General features: G+C 38.2%; 1 protein-coding gene across 1 annotated transcript in view; it reads right to left on the bottom strand.

Annotated features, from left to right (window-relative positions):
• Positions 1-864: 864 nt before the first annotated feature.
• The window catches only part of LOC104508520 (probable ubiquitin carboxyl-terminal hydrolase FAF-X), a gene marked incomplete at both ends in the record, with an annotated part of 25786 nt that continues 3229 nt past the window's right edge, over positions 865-23421 (bottom strand). Inside the window, 15 exons of the mRNA XM_010150174.1 lie at positions 865-953; positions 2029-2249; positions 3950-4135; positions 7655-7784; positions 9008-9233; positions 10557-10680; positions 11200-11950; positions 12126-12267; positions 14364-14537; positions 14984-15174; positions 15558-15778; positions 18056-18278; positions 19064-19210; positions 19331-19477; positions 20083-20191. Coding sequence (XP_010148476.1) covers positions 865-953; positions 2029-2249; positions 3950-4135; positions 7655-7784; positions 9008-9233; positions 10557-10680; positions 11200-11950; positions 12126-12267; positions 14364-14537; positions 14984-15174; positions 15558-15778; positions 18056-18278; positions 19064-19210; positions 19331-19477; positions 20083-20191 — 3081 coding nt within the window. The remainder of the gene's footprint in view (positions 954-2028; positions 2250-3949; positions 4136-7654; positions 7785-9007; positions 9234-10556; positions 10681-11199; positions 11951-12125; positions 12268-14363; positions 14538-14983; positions 15175-15557; positions 15779-18055; positions 18279-19063; positions 19211-19330; positions 19478-20082; positions 20192-23421) is intronic.

Raw genomic sequence — 23421 nt, 5'->3', positions numbered from 1 at the left:
ACCTGACACAATCCTAACTGTGCAATAAAGTTCTACAGGTGAAGTACATGAGTTTGCTCTGATACCCTTACTGCGCTCAGCAAGCGTGCTCTTAAGTGTTTTAAATGTCATGTGAGACATGGCTGCAAACGGTTTAGTAAATCCGATACTACCTACATTCAGTTATTATGAAACACTGACATTTTGAAATATTGACAGCTACCATGTTGACTGCATTTATTTTGTGTTACCTCACCTACTACTACTTCGACACAAACCTTCCGAGGAATGGACTGTTCTCTTGTCAGTCAGTATTTGCAATAATTACATCTTTTTTCATCTCAGCTTTCAAAAACCCTATTCAGTAAACATATAAAAAGAGATCTGAAACTGGATGAAAATCTAATACTGATTAAATAGTTAACGTTCTACTGTGATCAAACAGAAAGTATTTATATATGAAATAGGCTTTTCTCCCAAATTCACACTTTCTCCATGTCTTAGTATCACCGCGACTGATGTGCTTCTTAGTAAGACAAGGCTACCATTGGACCCTCTTGAATGAGATGGTTCTAAGAATCAATCTAAGTATCCCATAGTAAAAACCAAGAGCTTAGCCTTAATGGCCCCTTCTGTACGTAAAAAATCATGGCTTCATATGACTAAGTAGCAAATTTCTCAATTGTGAGGAAGGTCAAGGTGAAAAATGGTATATTTGTCTCAAAAACTGAGATGAAAGTTGAAAAAAAAAGCTTTATTCCTGTATTTTATTTTAATATATAATTGAAACAAATCTCCTGAAATTATTAGGAACAGAACCAATAGGAAAACAAGCTGTACAAAACATAATAATCTTGAATTATAAGAAGACAGGTAAATACTAACCTGTGAGTTTGCCAAGAGTCCTCAATTAACAGGATTTGCAGAAGTAGATCCAGATAAGGTCGAAGCTCATATGTATATGAATATGCAACCTTAAAAAAACAAAAGTGCAGGGAACGTAAGAAAGCATTCCTTGAAGCACGCAGATTACATGGTGCAACACAAAGACACAATTCATTTGAAGAGAAGTTTATCATAATTTAAAGGATATTTCAAGATATAATGAGTTTATTTTTTTAAAATGCTGATTGTGGCAGGTTTTTTGGGGACTGTGGCTTTGTTGGGTCCTTCTGTCTGCACGTTTTTAATATATCAGGTTTTACAAAGGACAAAACGCTTCCTTGTGAGTTTCTAACACAACTGATCTGAAGTCCCAAGCATGAGATGCTGAAGAAGCTACATGAAAAAATACCTTTAGAAATTACAGAACTGTATTTCACTGATATTGCTATTTTTAGACAGTACATCCAAAGGTTATATTCAGAGGTTATCCTAAAATGTGGACATCGATAGCAAAATACCAGTAAAATGAATTTTATTACGAATTTTTTCAAGTGCCAAACAAAAGGACACAGAAAAATCAATGATTACATGGAAAAAAAACGTGTGAATGTAAAGATGAGCTAACAGAAGTAAAAAATTTTCCTTGGAATGGAAAAGTGTGACCAGTCTTACAGAGATTACAAAGGAAAAACAAGACAGTCCCACAGATTCTTTCCTGAGTCTGAAGCCAAATATGTTCTGCAGACTTGTAAAACAGAACCGGACAAACCTACTCAAGATAAATACAAGGGAGATCTTGGAAATTATTTTAACTTTCCACACAATGTAAGAAGCTCGTTTATGGATAATGACAGAAAAGCTGAAGGAAATTCTCTTGCAATACATAAAGACCCCATGAGTCTACTTATTTTCACATCCTCAACATAGCGTTCCTAGCTCACAAAAGGTCAATTGCTTTCCTAAACTCATAAAAGGACTTCTCATAGTACTCCAACATGTAGAGAAGACCGAAGAGTGTAAATAACGTCAGAGAACGTCATCTTGAGGGAAGTTTATTTATCAAGTATCTGTTCAGTATTTAATACAATACTCCTATCTATAAATAAAAAATCTTGCATCATACACATCTGTATTCTCATCTTCCTCCTAGCTTTTTATTTTTACCTGCCAAAGAAGTTCGCTGAGGACAGTGGAAGAGAACTGAGGATTCTCCCAACAGCAGAAACGAAGCAACTTGATGGTCTCTTCAGAGTTGCTGCAATCTTCAATAATTTTCTTCACATAGCTAGTTCTCACGAACAAAATGTCTGCTACGTTCTGCTGAAGCGCCATTATAGGTTGAGATAAATTAGGATCACCGTAAGGGTTGGCAAGTGGGGGATTACCTAGAACAAACAGTTATTACAGGTGAAAAGGTACTGAAGTACTTTCAGTGTACAAACAACAAAGTACAAATTGGTGTAACTCATCAAAAAACAATGGATGGAGGAAACACCCAACGCCTTCCTAACAGTTATTTTCTTTGAAAAACACCATGGTCTGAAATAAGCAAGTTTTCTGATTGTGGAGCTTGACACTTGCTCCCTGAGAGAGCTACTCCTCCCTCTCAGGTGAGATTATGCAGTGACAATCAAAGCAGAGCTGCTGCAGACATGTTCATATGCAAAAAGAGAAACTACTGGAAGTTTCCTCAGTGAAATCCTCTGATCTCCTGAACTTATCTGCTTCACCACTGGTGTAACAGCCCAAATTATCGTATTTTAGGACACACAATCTATTTACTTCACTAGGCAATGGGAAAGGGTTCAGAGGAATATCGGCATCGAACAGTCCCGCCTGAATCTTTAGAGTATAGAGAGAAGCAATACACTCCTGAAAGAATAAAAATTAATGTATCTTATTTAGTAAGCTACATTTTGTGTAAGGAAAGACTGTTGATTTGCTCCTGATGTTTCTCAATTTAGCAATGTTTTTAGGTACTGTTTGAAGATGCCCAGAAATCCAAGGGAGAATTTCTCTAGCTTAACCATGCTGAAGCAAAAAATAACTTTACTCTGCAAATAGTAATCATAATTAGCAGTCAGGGTAATGTTCATACAGAGCAGATCTGTTTTATTACAACATTATGAATACAGTGAATATACAATTATTTTTCATAGGTAGAGCATCTTTTCGGTGTAAACCTCACATAACACGCTGGGAACAAAACCAAATCAAACCTGCCAAATGGTTTTGAAGCTTATTATAGCACAGTAACATTTTCAGTTCATTAATCTTACTATAGCACATTCTAGCCTATTGACTTTATAGCCTGACACATCAAGCGGTAATGAGTTTGCCATTAAATAGCTTCTCTACAGATTCCTAATTAGGTTTTCTAAAATATGCTTAATAGAAGATGTACGTATACAGGCTATAAAGTCCACGTAGCCCAGCAGTCTGTCACCATTTCTCAGAAATAACTGCGCTCCATTCAACTACTGGAGATTTTAGTGATTTATACAGTGGTCGACCAATTTCAAGCTGATTCTTTATCTTTTATAAATACAAGTGCTGGCTTCTGTTTGTCTTCTTGACTGCAAACAAGCACCAAATAATTTTCAAGAGCTACCCACAACCCTGCAAGATCTCTTTACTGATAAGCAGTATAAGCTATTTCGGAGTGTGCTGCAGTGCTTCCGTGTGCAGCTCTCCTTTTGCACCCGTAACGCTGAAGTCATCTATTATTTTATTGCCTACTCAGAGTTAAAAGATCTTTATGCAACTCTTTACAATGAGCTTAAACTATGAAAAAATCATTACTATTTTGCAATCAACAAACTACTACACTACTCAGTTGTTTTCCTGTATCTTTAAGGAATAAGCCAGGAAGCCTAAAATACAGAACAAATTTCCATCTTGCGCTTTTTTAGGTACAGCACATCAGTTTTGCTTAAGACAAAGATTTCTCTCTTTAAACAAAAGACATTGCTAAACACAAAAGGCAAACATTTTTCCAGATAATCCATTTTACACATAATAGCTAAACATGCACAGGAGACAGTTACAGACATATTCAGTTAACCTAAGGAAAAGTTTACTCTACCATTGATAGAAGACTGCATCCGCGATGACACATTGCAACAACGGATCAGTTGTGACACAACAGTGTATAGCTTCCCCAGTTCAGCATACTGGTATTTAATTGGAGGGCCTGGACCTTCATCGAGAGCCACAAGCATGAAGGTTGCAGGAACATTTAGTTTCAGAAGTTGTGTCTTCTCTGCTACACCTTTACGGCGGAGGGAAGAAACAAAAGAAAAAATCCAAGAGATAGATCATCTTGGCACTGAGAGGATTTTTTTAAAAAGAAAAATAACTATTGTTTACGTGATTCGTGACTTCTCGGTTGCTGGGTTTTATTATAACCATCATTTATGCTTTCTGGGGGGGGAAAAAATCAAATCAGTAAAGATGCACAAGAAAATTATGTTCAGCTGAAAAATCACATCAAAGGAGAGTTGTAAATGACTACAATTTCTCAACAGTGCTCATTAGCACTTAAGCAACTAGCATCTGTGTTAACAGCAAAGCCTCGGAGAAGTCTTCTGGACAAAGAATTAATCTTTTTAATGAGAGGCCCAGGATAGGATGAACACCCCTCACAGTACATTTCGTTATTTTTCCATCATGTCCTAGATACATCAATTACAAATGTAAGACATTTCCAACTGTGCCAAACTATGCAGGAAGTGTAAAGAAGAGTGACAAAATCAATTTAAGAGCAAAACACAACAGAATGAGAAAACCTCAGAAACCCCAATCAACCAAAACATCCAAATGTGCAGCCAGCTTCACTGCAAGAGCACCCTGCACACGCTACACAAGTACGTACCTCTAAATTCAATACCTCCCTTCTGAACTTGTAACCTGTTTCTCAGTTTGGTTAAAAGTCATGACTTTTCTTACATTTCCAAGTTTCTTCTTATTCTGAAATACAACTGGACCTTACCTACCATCTTTCTGATAAGAATAATCCATTTGAAAGCACCTTATTAGAGCTCTTCTAGAATATGTTTGATTAGACAGTTTCACAGTTATATCCCTTTGTAGAACTGATCTCCTGCTTGCTTTGGTGTGAACAATGTATTATCTGATTTCCCAAACTGTCAGACAATTTAATCTTTTCCACAGAACTCGGGGCATCGCAGGAATGACGTATTGTGGCATTTGCTGGCTGAACACTCTACATCCACGCAGAAGCCTATTACCTTAACAGTAGTAAGACAAGCACAACGTCCTAATATTTCCATGTTTAACTTTGCTGGGTAGATTGTGGTAACAATCAGGCCCAGAAATAAAATTCATTTATGCTTCCCCGTCTGGCTTCCGAGTGCTTTCCTAGTAAGAGACTTCAACTGCACTGACTATGAAAAGCTAGTAAAGAAGAAAAGGTAAGTCAGAGCAGAGTAAATGCATCTCCCTCCTCTGTAATGACATTAAGTCCACTCTGGGAGTCATGACAGAACCATGCCTGAGAGAGAAGGCTTGAGTAGACAGAGTATATGAAAGCAACAAACGTCCTAGGTGAGATTCAATTAACACAATGGCCAAGATTAATTTTAGAGATAGGAAATTGTTTCTTTCATGGGGGTAGTCAGTTTTAAAGAGCTTCCAGAACTCTGTGTATGCACATCACTTATATGTGGAAATACTGAAATAACTCCATTTGGACTGACAGACTTGCTTAACACTTCAGCTACAAAGTATTCTAACACTTTCTAAGTTGCCTGCATGAACTGATATCCAGCAACGGCTGAGCTGCTCAGTATTATGGGTGTTTTGTAAAATTTCCAAGGGAAGGGGATTTCCTAGCTTCATATTACTTTACATAAAAGGATGAAAATATCTTGTATTAGAATAAGAGGGAGAGTGTAATAGACTATCCTAGAATGGTTTGGGTTGGAAGGGACCTTAAAGACCATCTAGTTCCAACCCCCCTGCCATGGGCAGGGACACCTTCCACTAGACCAGGTTGCTCAAAGCCACATCCAGCCTGGCCTTGAACACTTCCAGGGATGGGGCATCCACAGCTTCTCTGGGCAACCTGTTCCAGTGCCTCACCCACCCTCGCCGGGAAGAATTTCTTCCTTGTATCCAATCTAAATCTGCCCTCTTTCAGTTTAAAGCTGTTATATCTTGTCCTGTCACTACAGGAAGCACTATGGAAGAATATTGTATCTTGTTTAGAACTTGCTGTAGAGAAAGATGCTTTGCCACCTAGGCTCCTGCGTGTGAAAGAGAAATGGGCTCCCGACAGAAGACCCTAATAACTGGGGAAAACAAGAATGTAGAGCTCTGTGACAATTCACTAGGCACGATCCTGTGACTACCCTCAACCACCAACCACCTGAGTGTGAAAAAGCAATACTTTATTCATTTGACTTGCCTTTTATTCCTCTTCCTCAGGGCAAATACACAAAGCAGCAAAGGATTAACCCACCTGAGAACAGTTTATTCAATCAGCTGATTTTTCAGTGTGCTGACAATGCTAAGAGAAAGCATGATTACAGCTGCTCATTTGAATGCGAATAGGACTGATCTCACTTTAACTGCAAAAATTATTTTTGTTTGGAATAATTACTTTAGATACTATTAGTATTATGTGATTCCATTCTTAGTATACAGACTAGTGACTTTCTATGCAAAGAACCCATACAATACAGAACTGCATACAAGTTTTTGTATACTTCTAAAGCTACACTGATTTCTATTTTCATAATGCTGGATACAATTAAGAAAAATGAGTGATGCTCTAAGTGTCACAGCCAGTATTTTGTGACCAGCACCACAAAAACTGATAAACATCTCATGTCAGCTGTATTATAGCGGGTGTATAGTGGAGCTTAAGTGTAGCACCTGCAAATCCAGGTAGTCCTACTAGTCTTGCATTCAAAGATGCTAAAAATAAATATTTATTTGCGACCATACTCAATCTCTAATTTAATCTTTCATCAGAAGATTTTGGACTTCAGTCTTTATGAAAAGAACCACTGTCTCAGGCCTGGAATTCACGTAAGCCCTCCTATACTGTAAAAACACTGGCTTTTCCTGCCTGTTTATCTTGGAGGAACTACAATACCTGATGGTAAATTTCCCAATTTTTGCATTCTTTTACCTCATACGGTATCTATGGGAAAGCATTCTGGCAAGTGAGATGTTGAGAACATCTACAAACTGAGCTATTTCCTCAGCCGCCCAGAGAATCTTTAAAGGGAAGATGGAGAGAGTGTTTTGTGCTCACAGCTGTGAACTTCAAAGATGAACTGAAGAAATTAATATTGAAAGGGCACAGTTGGAATATACAGACAAAGCATGACCAGCTGTCTTGACATTTCCACAAAGGAGACTCGTGCATCTCTCTCTTTTTTGAACTTTTCCTCAACTTCTTTACACTCAAACCAGCTGTCAGTCCCACAGGCTTCTTGGGTCTCGTGACCTCCTTGCAAAAGAGCCCTGAACAAAGCATCATCTCTTGACATTTTTTCACCCCCACACCCTCTCAGAAGGACACGCTCTTACTGCTCCAACCTTCTTGCATTAATCTTCCAAGGATGACAGGAAGATTAAATCCCCAAACTCCAAGTGGAGGAACACAGATGCTCTACAGAGCATTTATATGGCATTTAATGGTAACAATCTGCCCGAGGCTGAAAAACTGGATTCTCCTGCCTTTACCTGTGTAACTGGATCATTAATAAAAACCAGTTTATTACAATGTCATCAGTAAAAGTGTGTGTAATTTGCTTACCTAGATTGGCATACATCACAAACAGATTGAAATACTGCTGCAAATGGCGCCCATGTTCAGATACTTCCCTTCTTAGAAGATTTAGTACCGCTCTCAGTAAGTGATCACTTAAACTTAAGTTATCATAAGCCTATTAAAAAAAAAAAAAAAAGAAGTTTTTGTATTAGTGGTCGAACCTATCAAACCTTTAGTTTACACTTTCTACTACAGCAGAAAACAGAGTTGGTTAGAAGGTATGGGATTCATGCAAACTCCAAAATACCAGCAGCTGGTTAGTATTCTGCATCTCACACAAAGCAAGAACCATGTAGAGGGAATAAGGCTCCCATCACTAAATACTATTAAGTCCAAGATATTATGCAGCTACAGAAGCTTTTAATTGAACTTTCTCTCCAATAGCAGCTCGGCCTATATAATCAGAAAAGCACATGCAGCTCCACTGTGAACTTCACAGACCAAAACAACCAAATCACCTCTACAGGTGTATCTCAAATACCCCATGAAACAAAACACTGTCAAAGCGTACGTAACTTTAACTTAATACAAATTGTTCTGCTGGATACAGTAGTGAACACATTCTGAGAAGCCAAGTGGAACAATACCATAAAAAGTGTCTTACTGTAGACCTTAAAATAATGACAAAAAAAAGGCTCAAAAAGCCTTCTAAATTTTAGGATACAGTAGTGAACACATTCTGAGAAGCCAAGTGGAACAATACAATAAAAAGTGTCTTACTGTAGACCTTAAAATAATGACAAAAAGCTCAAAAAGCCTTTTAAATTTTAATGCAGCCCAGACACAAAACATTATTATGCCAAGAATTACATTAGGATTTCAGGGGTTGTTTTTGTTTTCTTTGTCTGTTCCAGGCATGTAAAATTAAGCAATTCACTGTCTACTCCTATGCAAAGCTACAGTTTGTGACAATTTCAATGTTCTGGGATACAGGGGAAGAAAACTTAGGAAAACTCCTACATGTTTTGTTTGTTTGTTGGTTTGTGTGTTTGTTTTAAATTCTAAATGAAAAAGAAGGGTCACTCCCCTTATTATAAGCCATAAGTCACTTTATTATAAGCCATTACTTTTATTTTGCAGATTTCACACTCGCCACTCCAAGTTCTCACTACCCAGTCTCCACAGAGGGGAAGACTGCAAATGAGGGGAAACTGAACCCCTCTGACAGCAACTCCCACACAAACTGGCTGAGTTACACCATGGTTTGTAGTGCAAAATGAACTGTACAGCTTTCCTGTCAACACTGATGCATCTACTCCAGAATTTACTGTTCATTAAATGCTTATAATGAGGAAGGAAGAATAAGTTTCAAAAGTTTTTCATTAGAAAAAGAAGTACCTGACTGGAAGGTCCAGGAGACGCAAAAGGTGAAGGACACGGTCCGTCTTGCAACGAAAAATGTGCAATAAATACTATAAGTTTTGCAAATGCACCCCTCACTTCTGCGCTAGGGCATTCCAGAAGATACTCAGAGAAGCGGTTTGAAACATTAAAAAGGACGTTGTGTGCAAACCAAAAGCGTACATTCTTGCTGTGACGAAGAAGGATGCATAATGCATCATACCTGAAATAGAGGATGACACAACTGAGAGATTATGACCAAATGCAGACATTCACAGATTTTGGCAGACGAGTTCTTTTGCAGAATTTGAAGAAAATACATGTGGAAGGGGATCCCTGAACATTTTTGCTCACAAAATGCTTACAATCAGATAAACTGTAGTTCCCATAGTGATACCCTATGTTACTAGCAATCACAAACTGAAAAGATACCTCAGTTAAAAAACTAACTTCTAACTGTAGCATTTTACTTCTATCACCCATAAGAACTAAGACAAGATTACATCCCCTAACTCCCAAACTACCATGCCAAGCAGGACCTAAATTGGCAGCCATCATCCCCTCTGTACCGGAACTTGGGGAGAGGGTGAGCAGCAGAGAACATGTGAGGTGGATTTCATGAACTATGTGTAAGACAGGTACCTAAGTATGTAATCTATCATGAACTTAAATTCTCATTTACAGATCTCAAAAAAGTCACCAAACCAAATCAAACCAAACCACAAAAAAACCCCCAAAGAGTAAAATATCTGTTCCAGAAAGGGTTCTGTATGACTCTGTCCTCTTTCCTGCAGCAATATATGAACTCCTCTTGATCTCCTTGGATAAATAGAGTAACTTAGCTACTCTGGAAGTTGGTATTAGAGAAAAACCTGAGGTACGTATCTGCCATGTATTACACAACTACTCACTAGTAGCTGGTAAACTACTGGTCGTCATGATTACTAGATTTTCTCTCTAGTTCCACCAGTAGTAACCGACACACCCCAACACCGAATAAGCTAGCTTAAAGAATAAAATGCTGTGGTGCTACAAATAAGACTGTACTGTTTGCTATACTACGGATTGGAATTACAGGCCCCGTAGTAATGTACATAAAGCACTCTTCTACCAGAGTCTGAGAGATTATACAGGTTGCAGAAACAAAATACAAATGGAAGCTGCAAAAATGGCATGAAGAGAGCTTTGTTTAAAACTACTCAAGCCATGAATAAACCTTCTGAACTGGGAAGAATACATAACCTAGTAAGTTTTGCACTAGCGATTCTGTTCCTTTACTCTTTTCAGCAGACAGACAAAAGGTAGGTTTAAGCTCTGTTTGAAAATGAATTTTGAAGCTGTTCTACTGAGCAGCTTACTTTAAGGCTCAGATTCTTCACAGTATTTTCTTGTTCAAATTCCCTCCCCTTTTCATGTGTACCTCAACCACATGTTTGGGGGAGGGGAGAAAATGGGACAGACGCTAACATCTTTTATTACTAATGTATATGTAACTGGGATCTTTTAAGAGACATCAAACTTCCAAAATTGTTAAAAGACATGATACCAATCACTAGCAGGGCCACGGACTATTTTCTTTGTATGAAATCCTGTGGTGAAGAGAAATCTAGCAGCAAGCTGAATACTAATCATAGTTATTTCTTCTGCTTCAGGCAACAGATGATCTTGTCCTAGAGAAAAATCAAAATACTCATATGTAGACAAAGTCAAAGAATTTTACTTTTAGTAACTTAACTGATTCCAGACTACTATTTTGAACAACATTGTGTTCTGGCTTCAACAAGAAACTTAAGCAAAACAGCCTCTGGCTTCTAACATTTGAAAATGTAAGCTTTAAGACAAGACAGGTACCTGGAGCCTAACATATGTCTGATTTTTAGAATTTCAGCATCTCACCTTTGAGGACTGTCTTCAGCAGAACAACCCACAAACTGAAGTATTTTAACATGACTGAGTACATAAGCTGAATAATAGCTGGTAGTTTATCAAAGTATTGTTTGCTAAATATTCTGGCACGTTAGCACTGACGAAAAACTCAACAACGGATGTTTAACTGCAGAAGTCCAGAAAGACAGAGTATGCAAAGCAGAACGCACAACATTCTCACCAGCTAGACAAATTCTTGACAACACAAATCAAAAACCTTCTTTCAAGACATTAACCCATGATTACTGTCCTAGCACACTAACCTGGAGGAGGGTTTAAGTAGACACTGTTACAAGTAAGCAACTTCTTTATGAACTGGAAATATTCAAGGCTGTACTGCATACGGTTATGCATGAACTGCACGTTCTGCTTCCGTACGCTTCGTTCAATGGCTGATGGCATTTTAATCTGATGGGGTTTAGTGGTGATAGCGAGTTCTGAAATATATTTGATTAGTTCATTGTCTTTGTCTATTGTGTCCATACGTTCATAAAAAAGAATGTAAGCATTCCACCACCTCTTCTGGCGTCTGTAGGACATACGCTTCATCATGTGATCAAATACTTCTCCCATGTATTCTCCACCAAAACACTGATTTTTCATTTCTTCATCATCATCCATTTTACACTCTGTCACATCTCCATCGTCAAACTTATACCACCGATTTTTCTCACCATCTCCACCATTCCTCTGGATAATGTACGAGTAATAATGTCCACCACTGGCCTGGCCACTGTGTACAAGGACACCAACGAGCCTGTATTTTGTGCTCCCAGAGTGTTCGTTTTCAGACTGTTCATTTTGTATTATCTGGTTTTCAGGATTTACATCATCTCCTTCCAATTTAGCGACACCTGCCACAGTGTAAGGCTCCATGTCCAGCTCTCGTGGAAATTCAAAATAATCATTGAACTTGATTGCACATTCCCTTTCCCAGTCGTAATCAAATCGTTTCAGCTGGATTGCAAGAACTGGAGGCAACTTCTTAATCAACAAGCGTTTCACTGTATCAACCTAAAAAAGGACACCAGCAGTTATCAGCTCTTAGGCTTCCATTCATATACCCTTACTAACAACTGAAAGCACTAATTAAAGGATAACTTTTTTCCCCTGAACAGGACCTAAGGCAGGAATTAGTACAGCTGTAAATCACAGCTGTACACAAATTTAATATATAAGGAATCATTACCTTTTTGTTGCATTTTTCACAATGATATGCATTTGCACCTTCCAATAAATCTCCTTTGACGTACTGTTCCAAAGAATCAAGAAGGTTTTGGTGATTTCTTATATCTACATTCAGAGTTGTGAAGGATTCCTCGCATTCGTACCTACCAATGAACAGACAGACGTTAAGAGAAAGGTAGAAACATGTTTCACTTGTATGTTTTGCAGGTGCTACCAGCACCTTACTGCACAAGTTTTAACCAGCATTTGATGTCAGCTTCTGGCAAAAGGAGCTGAGCAATGCAAACAGAACTGAACTCTTATTGCAGTCTTCCTGCAATTACATGAGAGTACCTGTACATTGTACTTTTTGATCTGCACTAGCTGTAGTTATTTTATGAAGATCATAGAAATGACTTGTATGTCTCAAGTTCACTGAAAAGATTGTGGTAGTTGAACGTTTTAGCACATCTCTATTTTAAAGCAGCTGAAGCAGCATGATGGCCTCTTGGCTAACTTAGGCTACCGGAGCAGCACAGATACCAAAGCAGAGTACTTTTTCTATTGCTGACCTTTACTTCATGAAGCAGGTTAATAAACACAAATACTGGATCATATCTAAAGACAATAGTTCAAAACAGATTAAAAAAACCAAAAAAGGTGCTGAAAAAAACCCTCAACAGCTGTTTTCATAAAATCACTCTGTGTATTTATGACTGGCTTTGACTTACTGTGTTCTGATATAACCTTCAAACAAATTCCTAGCAGAGAACCAGTAATGCTTGTGACAACAGGTTAAGACATCTTGGATACTTTTTTTTTTAAAAAGATAAAGTGATGAATAAATTAAAAAAGTTGCATCTATTTCAACATAATCCTGCAGTACTTGTTTCTCTGTTATGCAATCAAGCATACAAAGGGTTTTAGAACAGTGAATAAATTAGTATTTAGAAACACTTCAACCAAAACATTAATATTCCTTCATCTATTAAATAACTTTATAAATTTAGAAAGGCTGTTAATCTGTCATAAAAAAATCCCATAGTTTAGTTTATCATCAGTTTTCTCCTCCCTAAACTACAACCAGGGAACATATTTACTAAGCAGTACAATTATGCAAATCCAGCAGACTTCCAAAAAGACAGCTAATACTTCAGGATAGTACATAATATCGGGAATGAATGGTAACTTGCATTGCTTCACACCTCTATCTTTCATTTAATTACCCAGTGCATACAAAATAAAATCAGTGCTTTCATTTTATCTTGTAATATTTCCACTTACTTCCGGTCACACGTTTTAACCCACGAAACTTAAGATGTCCCACTTACAAGTTCTTCTAATTCACACATGAGCTCAACTGAAGTTGAAAGATTACCACAGTAAAATCAGTTTGTATCAGTGTTTTTTCTTGTATTTTAACTACTAATCAAAGGATAACAGTACATGGCCAGCTTTCACAATAAACAGCATTTGCATTGGTAAGGTGCAGAGAGATCTCTATCATTTAAGAACCACACATGATTTGAAAGACGTAGTGAACAGTAAGAAGGCCAACTGTTACTCACAGGAAATTTAACAGAGTAATAAAAAAAGCCAGGTGTTCAAAAAAGAGCAAGTCCATCATTAGGTCATCTTGAATCCTGCATGCAATTTTCATCATCCACCTCAAAAGGGGTATAGAAGAAAGTCTAGAGAAGTACAACTGCACAATGCCTGCTTCTATTGCTTCATCGAGCATGTCGCTCATCACCATCATCCAGAGAGCACGCTGCACATTTCCGGTCTGAGTTGGTATGGGTGGGTATTTACATACCCTGTCTCAAGCTGAATTTCAGTACTCCCATTTTAAGTTGATTGAAAATACAGTGGAAATCTTTCTCCTTAATTGCATCTTACATAGTGGAATTAAAGATGCGTACTTGGGTCAGCTCTATCCATACACTATGCAACAGCTGTTGGCCATGTCTTCAAATTTTATACACTTCATTTGGTTTTCACTTTTAACATGAAAAGGCTGGGGTTTTTCCGCCCCAATCAATACACAATGCTTCACATACAATCTGCTAATTATTATTGCAGAAGCCATAATAATCAAGTATTTCAAGGCACCTGAAGACAAATTAAAGCTGTAGAAAAAACAAGGTAGCAAATTCTACTAGCTTTTTAAAAAACCCCCACCAAAACCCCCACTCTTTCACTCTTTAGTCACTTTTCTCAAGGGTACAAACACCGGTTGTTTTACTCTTAAAACACTTACCGATGTGGGCATCCTTGACAAATCTTCTGATCAGCAAAGGACCCTCCTAAAACTTTACTTAACATTGCTGGATGGCCCAAAGCTTTTAAAGCTTCATCTAAACTGTCCACCAAGGAATTAAAAAATTCTAAAGCGTCATGTTGTTCACGGAGATTTACAGGTTCACCCCACAGTCTGAAAACAAAAGCACATTCTTGTCAAATACTTTTTGTTTTGTTCTCCAACAATTTATTTTCTAAAAATGTACTATTCAATCTATCAATCCCTCTTTCTTACTGAGCAAAGCTATTGGTCTGTGATGTACTATACCACCTGTTACTCTATCCCTGACACTTATTACTGGTAAGTAAAAACAACCTTCTGTGTATAGCTTCATCCTTAATTCTAAGTTCCAATATCAAGGTCAAGAACTGCTGGAATTCAAAATAAACATCTTGCTGTAAACTTTGATCTAACAACAGACTTCTACAGAATGATGTAAAGAGAGGATAACAGATATAACATTGCACAAGTTCTGCTAATTTACACTTAACATTGTTATCATTTCTTCTACTACGATTAGTTTTGTTGCATTTCAGTGGTCCAGTGAACAGATCATCAAGGCAAAATTTTCTGTTTACCTAAATTGTTTCCAAAACCCTCTTGGTACATAGTACTGTAGCCTGGAAGCTGCTAAATGACCAAAAATTACTTGGAGGTGCCTCAGAACTCCAATGTTGTACTCTTTTCTGTCTTCTGTTTTACTCAGTGCTGGTTTGTCTTCATACTGATGCGGATAACCAAACACATCATCTCGAGGGTCAACATTGCTCTGAAAAGCAGAAGAAAATGTGTGTAATTAACTTTGGCATATGTGGCTACCTCATGGCTAGTTGTAACCCCTGTTTAATTTAACAATCTAAGGCGTTTTGGTACTCTCATCTGAAGAAACAAATCACGTCTTTGTATGCACTAATGAAGTTCTGATGGCAGAAATGGTGTCCGGTGCTTTCAGGTACAAATCCATGAGCGGGAAGTCTGCAAACCCTGCTACTTGGATCTTCTGAACTCTCTCTCTGGCAGAGAGCCTATTCAAATAAGAAACATTATGCTACTGTCCCCACTGCTAGCAGGGGAAAGCCAGATTTGTCAAAACCTTTTCATAAAAAAGAATTCCACTTTAAAGATAAGCAAGCTCTACGTAATTAAATTTACCTCATTGTCCTGCTTTTCATCCCCAGACATGTCATCATCTACATCACTGCCTGTGCCTTCAATTGCAAGAATTCCATTCCTGATGGCTGGAATCATGTACAGCTGCTGAATGACAGAATTCATGTAACAAGTGGCACCAGCATTTTTTAGTCCTACAAACCCCTTTGGTGGTCGAGGCCCAACAGGTGGTAGATATTCCCATTCTGTAAGAGCTTCACAAGCTGAAAGAAAGCAGCAGAATGTGATTAGGAGACTATTTTGTTATAAAAGAATTAGACCATTAATGCAGTACAAAGAGCAGTTGCACAGAATTAGCATTAGTCTGTATCACAGTGCAGTTTAATAAAACAAATATTCCATCAGAAAATTTAATTGCTAAAATTAACAATCCTTATCTGAATGATATTTTTATCTGTAATCTTAACATTATGCTGGTTTCTTCTAATACATAACTAAAAAGGGGCCAGACAAAATTCAGTCTATGTACCAAACAGAAGTCTACCCTCAATACCAGCAGCTTTCCTAGCTGAAGAGTTCAGCTGAACAAACCCAGAATACATAACTGATCTACAAGCCTTTCACAAATTTATTACCCTTCTAAAATTACAGTATTTCACTTATGCCTCACTCTTCCTTGCCAGGATGGAAAACAGTTTTTAGGTATGCTATCTACGACTTGTGATTTTTTCGCCAAGTCTTCTCGCATCTCTTCAGAGTAGACTTAATGACCACAGGTTTCCTATGCTAACCTGTTGTTCTGTGGTTTTAACACAAAAAATTCATATGTAAAAGGAAGTAAGACAGCATGAATGTTTATAAGCAAGCTTTTCTTGGTATATGAAACACACAGCATGCACAGTTCATAGATGTGTTCTCTGTCTGATGTACGACCGAGATTTAGACTTCCATCAAGCTTATCAAATATTTGAGCAGATAAAAATCCTTCTAATTGTGAGGTGATAAGAGATACTCTACTTCCGAATAGAAACAGGTGAAAATAAAAGGATGATGCAGAGGGAAAAACCATAGAAGCCCTTTCTATTTGTTAATTTGAGATGGAATCAAACAGAAAGAGATTGAAAAACCAACTCAAGTGACTCACTGATACCACCAAGTGGGCAAGTAGCACTGCCATTTTGAGAAGCCAAAGACATTTCCTGCTATGGGAAGTGCATATCGTTTTGCTAAACTGTACGAGTTTAAACATTCTGAAAGATCACAGAATGGTTTGGGTTGGGAGGGACCTTAAAGACCACCTAGTTCCAAACCCCTGCCATGGGCAGGGACACCTTCCACTAGACCAGGTTGCTCAAAGCCTCATCCAGCCTGGCCTTGACCACTTCCAGGGATGGGCCATCCACAGCTTCTCTGGGCAACCTGTGCCAGTGCCTCACCACCCTCTCCGGGAAGAACCTCTTCCTGATATCTAATCTAAATTTACTCTCTTTCAGTTTAGAAGCATTGCCCCTTTTCCTGTCTCTACAGGACCTGGTAAAATGCCTGTCATCACACCTTTCTTATAAGCACCTTTTATATATTGAAAAGCCACAATAAGATCTCCACAGAGCCTTCTCTTCTCCAGGCTGAAGAACCCCAGCTCTCTCAGTCTTTCTTCCCATATAAGCTCAAGTTTGGTCCCCTTGCCCCTTCTTTCCCTGTTAATATTACAGCTGAAATGGTTTAACTATGCCATTTAGGGTTGCAGAAAATATGTTCCTGTTTGTTAATTTTCAAGAAAGCTTTACATGCTTTTTATTGATAACAAAATCAGTGCTAGGTGTGTGCCTTTTGCCATCCTTATGAAAACCACCCCAAGTTTCATCTGTCTATCAGCTTCTGAAACACTGAACACAGTCGTAAGTCTTTTTACATACTACAACTGCTGTCATCTTTCTCCAGTGAGAAGCAGCAAATTAAGTGCAGTGCGGTGCTGAGACAAGGCCAACACTGAGAGAACAAATGTTTGAGAAAGGACTATGACAAGCAGAGAACAAGTATGGAACGAAAAAGGGCAACTGGACAGTGGACCTGTGTCTGTGTGCTGACAGTGATGACAGATTAGGTGAGCAACCAAGAGACCAGCACTAAAACTGAGCTGAAGATACCTGATGAGGTTCTGGGATTGGTTAGGCAGAGCCTGAAACGATGAGACAACAGCAGAAGATAAAGACAGAATGAGGTTCCTGGGAGCTGGCAGGGACAAAGGGGAGTAGCCAGAGATCAGGACAGGAAGGGTCAGACTATGTAAATGACTGGGGCTGGAACCTGGATGCAACCATATCATGCAAGTCAGTACATCACTGCATAAAGAACAAATAACGGCTACACTAACAAACTTCTTTCAATTCTGACAGCCTAATTTTGCAACATTAGAAGTTGCCACAAACAAATCACAAGCTAAAAACCCCAGCATCTATTTCAATGGACAATATAAACAAAGCCTATATATAATATATACATTAAAAAGTAGAAAAGAGATAATTAAAAATATTACATACTAGTGATTGCTGTACCTATGTAATACATCTCAGTCAAGGTGTCTACTATCTGTTTCAGATTTCGGACACATCCAACTGCTAGTGCAACTAGGAGCTCAAAGCCAGCATTAATAGTAGCTGGTGAACTACAGACTGGTATGGCCTGCTCAGCAGGCAATTCTCCATTTCTCATGTATTGTAGATAAACATTGGATGCTGGAAAGATGAAATCATCTATCAACTCCTGAAAAAAAGAATAATAAAAATTTGCCTGTTACCACAGAAATGCACACATAAGAGTTGTTATATAAATGAGTGTCTGAGAATGACAGTACTTAAAAAACCCAAGAGTTAAAACTGAGACCAACACCATAATGAGCTTTTAAATTTAGAACAGACTAACTCCTCCCTGAAGTGGTTCCTGCAAACCCACCCCCCCACTGCAAGTTAAAAATAAATCTGTATTATTGATTGATAACAGTTTTCTTTTGCCAAAACAGCATTATCTACAAATCTCTTTATCAATCAGTGCTGAAAAAAACCAATGTTGCTGCTGTATAATATCAAAGGTACAAAGAAAACGCATCTGACTGAAAACACGCTCAGATGTCATGCATTTGTTCAAAACTGCCATAAACATTAATAGCACTAATTAAGAACACAAGGATAAAAGAAAATCCAGGGGTAATGAATGAAAGCAGTCCTGTGCAGGACTATCCTGTACCTAGCTCAGTATCCTTGTGTGAAGTTTGCTAAATCTTGGAATAACAGCTCACTAGGTCACAGCGACTCCATATGGAACGGTTCCAAAGAATGAGAACATTAAGTACTGTTATGAATGAAATATGTACTTTTTAAAAAAGTTAGTTTTAGAGAAAACATTGAACTCTAATTAGAAGCTGCTGTCAAACAGTTAAATTGGACCTTTTATGGTTACAGATCACAAGATGCAAAGCTTCTTTTCACCTATTAATAGTGGGAAAAAAGAAATAATCAAAAAGCCCCATAGGTCAAAAAACTTGAACTTACTTTAATGAGATTAGCACCTCCTTTTTCACAACCAATATGGTATTTCTTCTCAGGTGTCTGGAATGCTAACAACTCCTTTGTTACTCCAAGGTGACCCTCTAAGATCGTTTCTTCAACGCCTGTTTCTCCTGTTCTTTTTACTTCATCCTGCCATGTAAGAGAAAGTTAGGATACTCTAAATAACATACATTTCCAAGCTCAAAACTGTACTTTTCAACAAAGTAGCAAAAAGCTGTTTATCAGAAATAAACTGATCCTAAAACTTACCCTAATCCTCTTAAGCCAGTCAATTTCATTATTGAGAAGAACTTCAGCATTGGGTACATTAATGTTACTGTTGTAAGCATAGTTAAGAAGATGTCTTAAGAGAGTGAAGTAGTCTCCAGAATGCTTAGCTCTCTCTCTTGCAGTGCTCTATATAAACCAAACACCAAATTATATATGTCACACACAATTCTACTCACAGTTCAACACTAACATATTTTCCCTAAACTTGGCAGTAAATCGGGGGGGGTGAGGTGGGGGTGGGGAAGAAGTGTAAGATAATTTTCAGCTTTTCAGGAGTTTACAATTTTATTTAGCTGCTCATGAATGACTTCTGGACTATTTCAGTAGCAATTGCTATACCTGAATGGGAAACAAACGGTGAAGTGATCAAATGTTCAAGAGAGCCATAAGCTTGCTGAATTGCAAAGCCCTGGCAGGCCCAGTAAAAGGCAGCAACAACTGTAGGTATCGATCTAATCTGCTCATGATTTTCACTTGAAGGTTAGCATTCACTAAAGATCAAATGCATATATTATAACTTACTGTTCATGTTCTTATCAGAAAATGCAAAACAGTCCTTTTCCCCTTCATCTAACTCAAATTGAAATCGACTGTGTTGCTTGCCTGTAGGTCAACAGGAATCTGTGTGGTAGTGACTGTTAATAGCAATTTGCCTTTTCTTGTAGCTATGTTGTATTATCATTTCTTACAGAAATTCACACTGCACTGAAGCTTTACCTCTAAAAACTTACCCCTAGAACAGTAAATAGCAGGGTAATGAAGAAAAGGAGGGGTCTCTGTCCCATGCAACACCTGGTAGCCATTAAAAAGAATTGCTCCTGTGCCATCTGACGAACAGTTCTGGAAATCATTTAATAGGAACATTAAATACAATTTCCCTATCCAATAAGGACATTAAAAAAACCCAATTAAAATTGTGCTTATCTGCTTAATGCCATTTTCTAAAACTGCACATAACGTAATAAATAGGAATACTCTAATTATTTACTACCCATCATACTGTTTCTCCTCACTGTGAAATTTTAGACACATGAATTCCTATTACAAAACCTGTTCCTCAAATCAAATATTTAAAGGTAAAATTAAAAAAAAAACACCTTATCATCACCTAGCACTAAACCTGTACAACTTACAGCAAATATTGCATAACGTAGCAAGCAATTTGCAACCTTAAATAAATTCTTTTTTTCCTAATCAAGCACCAGTTATGCCTGAAAGACAAAACAGAACTACCATAATAAAACTGCCCTTATGTATCACTACAGCTGTTTACTGAGCACCCATGAAGTCATCAATATTTATTATTAGCAAGAAATGAGAAAAGATGACACTCCTCCCTGAAAATTCAAGTGGCTAAAATGAAAGGAAATTCTCCATCTAAGAACTTAATCTAACCACTGGAATAATGTGTGAATGAATAACCTTAAGGAAAAAAACAATGTAAGGCAAGCCCAATACTTTCAATTTGTAAGGCTGTGTGAGCATAGTCTTGTAAAACTTGTTAGAAACAACTCTGCTTGAGTGGGGAGAGAATACAAATGAATGCTGTGCTTCATGAAATGTATCTCAACATACAAGAAACTGAATTTCACAGGGTCTTTTTGGCGTGGCTGTCACTGTTTTCTGCTCACGAGGTCACTGTGGCAAGCACACGAAAGAATCCTATTACCTTACGAGTTCTTCCACGTGCGGTTAACTGTGTTTCAGAGACATGCAAGAATGACCATGAGGTCAGAGCAAAGACGGACCTAGCTGAGCACCCCGTCTCTGCTGCACACCCTAGGAAAGTGCTCAGGAAGAGGGAAGCATGCAGTGACGCTTCTCCAGAATCTTCTCTCAGCTTCTAACAATTTGTGGTTCAGAAGACTACAAGAAGCAGTATTTCATAGCCCTCACTGGACAAATCCATGAAAGAAGCCCTCAAACTATTTCCAAACTGAAGCTTTACGCTGCTTCAATGTTATGGCTCAAGAAGTTCTTGTACAAAGAAACACTGTTCTCTATTTATTCTCCCTTTGCTACTCCTGATTTTAAAGGACTCTGTGGTATTCCCCTCCCATCATTTATCTCTTCTCCAATGCAAAGTTCCCTAAGCAATCCAGCTGTTCCTCAGATGGAAGTAATTTCAGAGCTTTGATCTCCCTTGTCACCCTTCTCTGATCTGTGCAAGTTCTACTACATCGCCTTGATTTGCAGAAGACCAACGGGATGGAGGGGGTCTGTTTTGTTCTTAATAATTATCGACATTTTATGGGATCTGATTGTGGAACTGGAAATTTCTCAGAGAAATTTGTTGTAAGACACAACTCTTCAGCTGCTCGGGACACATCAGACAGACACCCCCTAGGTTCATGCACTCAACGGCAGAATGAAACAGATACGAGTGGTATTTTCCTGAAGTGGGAAATGTGACCAAGGAAACACGTACCTTACACTGTTTTATCTTTAAGGACTATGCAGTACTTGAATGCAAGTATTATATTTTTGTGAGGCTATAACCATCTAAGGGAGCTTAAGGAACCACGGAAGGGTGCAGCTGCCTAAATGCAGGTGTCGAGCGCCACGTTAGACACCATAGCAAAAGCGTAGAGCTGGCAGATAGGACACGAACTGCATGAGGAACTCACACTCACCTGGTGAAACAGCTGGAGGCCAAATGCCTCCATTATGGCAGGCAACCTGAATGCCCTCCTACTGATAGCTCCAGGATACCAACTGCTGTTTAGTAACAGAAGTCTGCCTCTTCAATGGCTGTAAGTGCCACTGCTTGACACAGGCAGTAAGAATTTTTATTTATGCGGGACAGCTATGTATGGCCACCAAACGCTCTGCAGCCATCAGTGGGTGCCAGGATCATTCAGGACTAACTGTTCAGCTATCTACTCTTGATGAAGCCAGTCTTGAATTCAGGGGTCACCACTATGAAATCAATTACCATGGAGAGCAAGAATTGCTCTTGTATTTAGCACTAAATATTTTTATTCCATTTCTCAGTTTATAGGTAGCATGGTTAAGCTACGAAGAAACAGCAGAAGTTCCATACAACCTCAATCTCTGAACAAAACAAACACAACCCCACCAATCCGTCTGATCTTTTCCAGAAAGATCATACTTGTAAGATCTGAACTTGATCCATCTTCTTTGTCTTTTATGGTGCAGCAAAACCATTTTCTCACATGCATATTTTTGCTCACATTGTTCTCAGATTGAGGATGGGAGATTAGAGAACAATAGTGGAAAATGGAAGGATATTCAGAATTCTGTCTGGTATTGGCTAAGCTTTCTCTGCACTGCAAACACTAACTTGTTACATTAATTCCGAAGAGGAACTTTTTTTCAAGCTTCATTCAACTTCACCATCTTCATTTTCAGAAGTCTTCCATTTCCAGTCATGTTTATGCTATTCTAATCATCATGTAATAATGAACAGTTGCACTGCAAGATTATCATGTATATCAGAAGTTTCACAAGCATATGAGAGAAAAGAGCTCCATGTTAGCTTCTTGTACTGACAGAATGTGGTGAAGAAAGAAAGAAGAGAGAAGGAGCTGTCAACAAAGCTCAAATCAGCAAGAATAACCATTGGAAAAGACTAGCAAAACCATGAGAGATTTCTCATCTGATAATCAAGACTACAGGTTTTGCTACAAAGACATTCTACCTCCATCACAAACTGTGTTAGATGGAACTGGTGCTAAGAGTGGTAATAACTGTTGATACCAACACTAACTGAAATATAAACAAATGCTAGTGAACACTTGACAAACATCACTTAAATTCAAAATACAATGCCTGAAAGTCAGATTACTACAGTGAAATTTATTGTAACAATTATCACCCATTACAGAATCACTAAGGTTGGAAAAGACCTATAAGATCATCTAGTCCAACCATCAACCCAACACTACCATACCCACTAGACCACGTCCTCAAGCACCAGGTCCTCAAGAATCATGTCTACACGATCCTTTAACACCTCCAGGGATGGTGACTCCACCCCTTTCCTGGGCAGCCTGTTCCAGTGCCTGACCACTCTTTCAGTGAAGAAGTTTTTCCTAATATCCAATCTA

This window comes from Eurypyga helias, unplaced genomic scaffold (assembly GCF_000690775.1).
Source record: "Eurypyga helias isolate BGI_N326 unplaced genomic scaffold, ASM69077v1 scaffold13534, whole genome shotgun sequence".
In the NCBI taxonomy this organism is placed as follows: domain Eukaryota; kingdom Metazoa; phylum Chordata; class Aves; order Eurypygiformes; family Eurypygidae; genus Eurypyga; species Eurypyga helias.
Note: the sequence above shows the minus strand (reverse complement) of the source record. Positions and strands in the feature narration are given on the sequence as shown.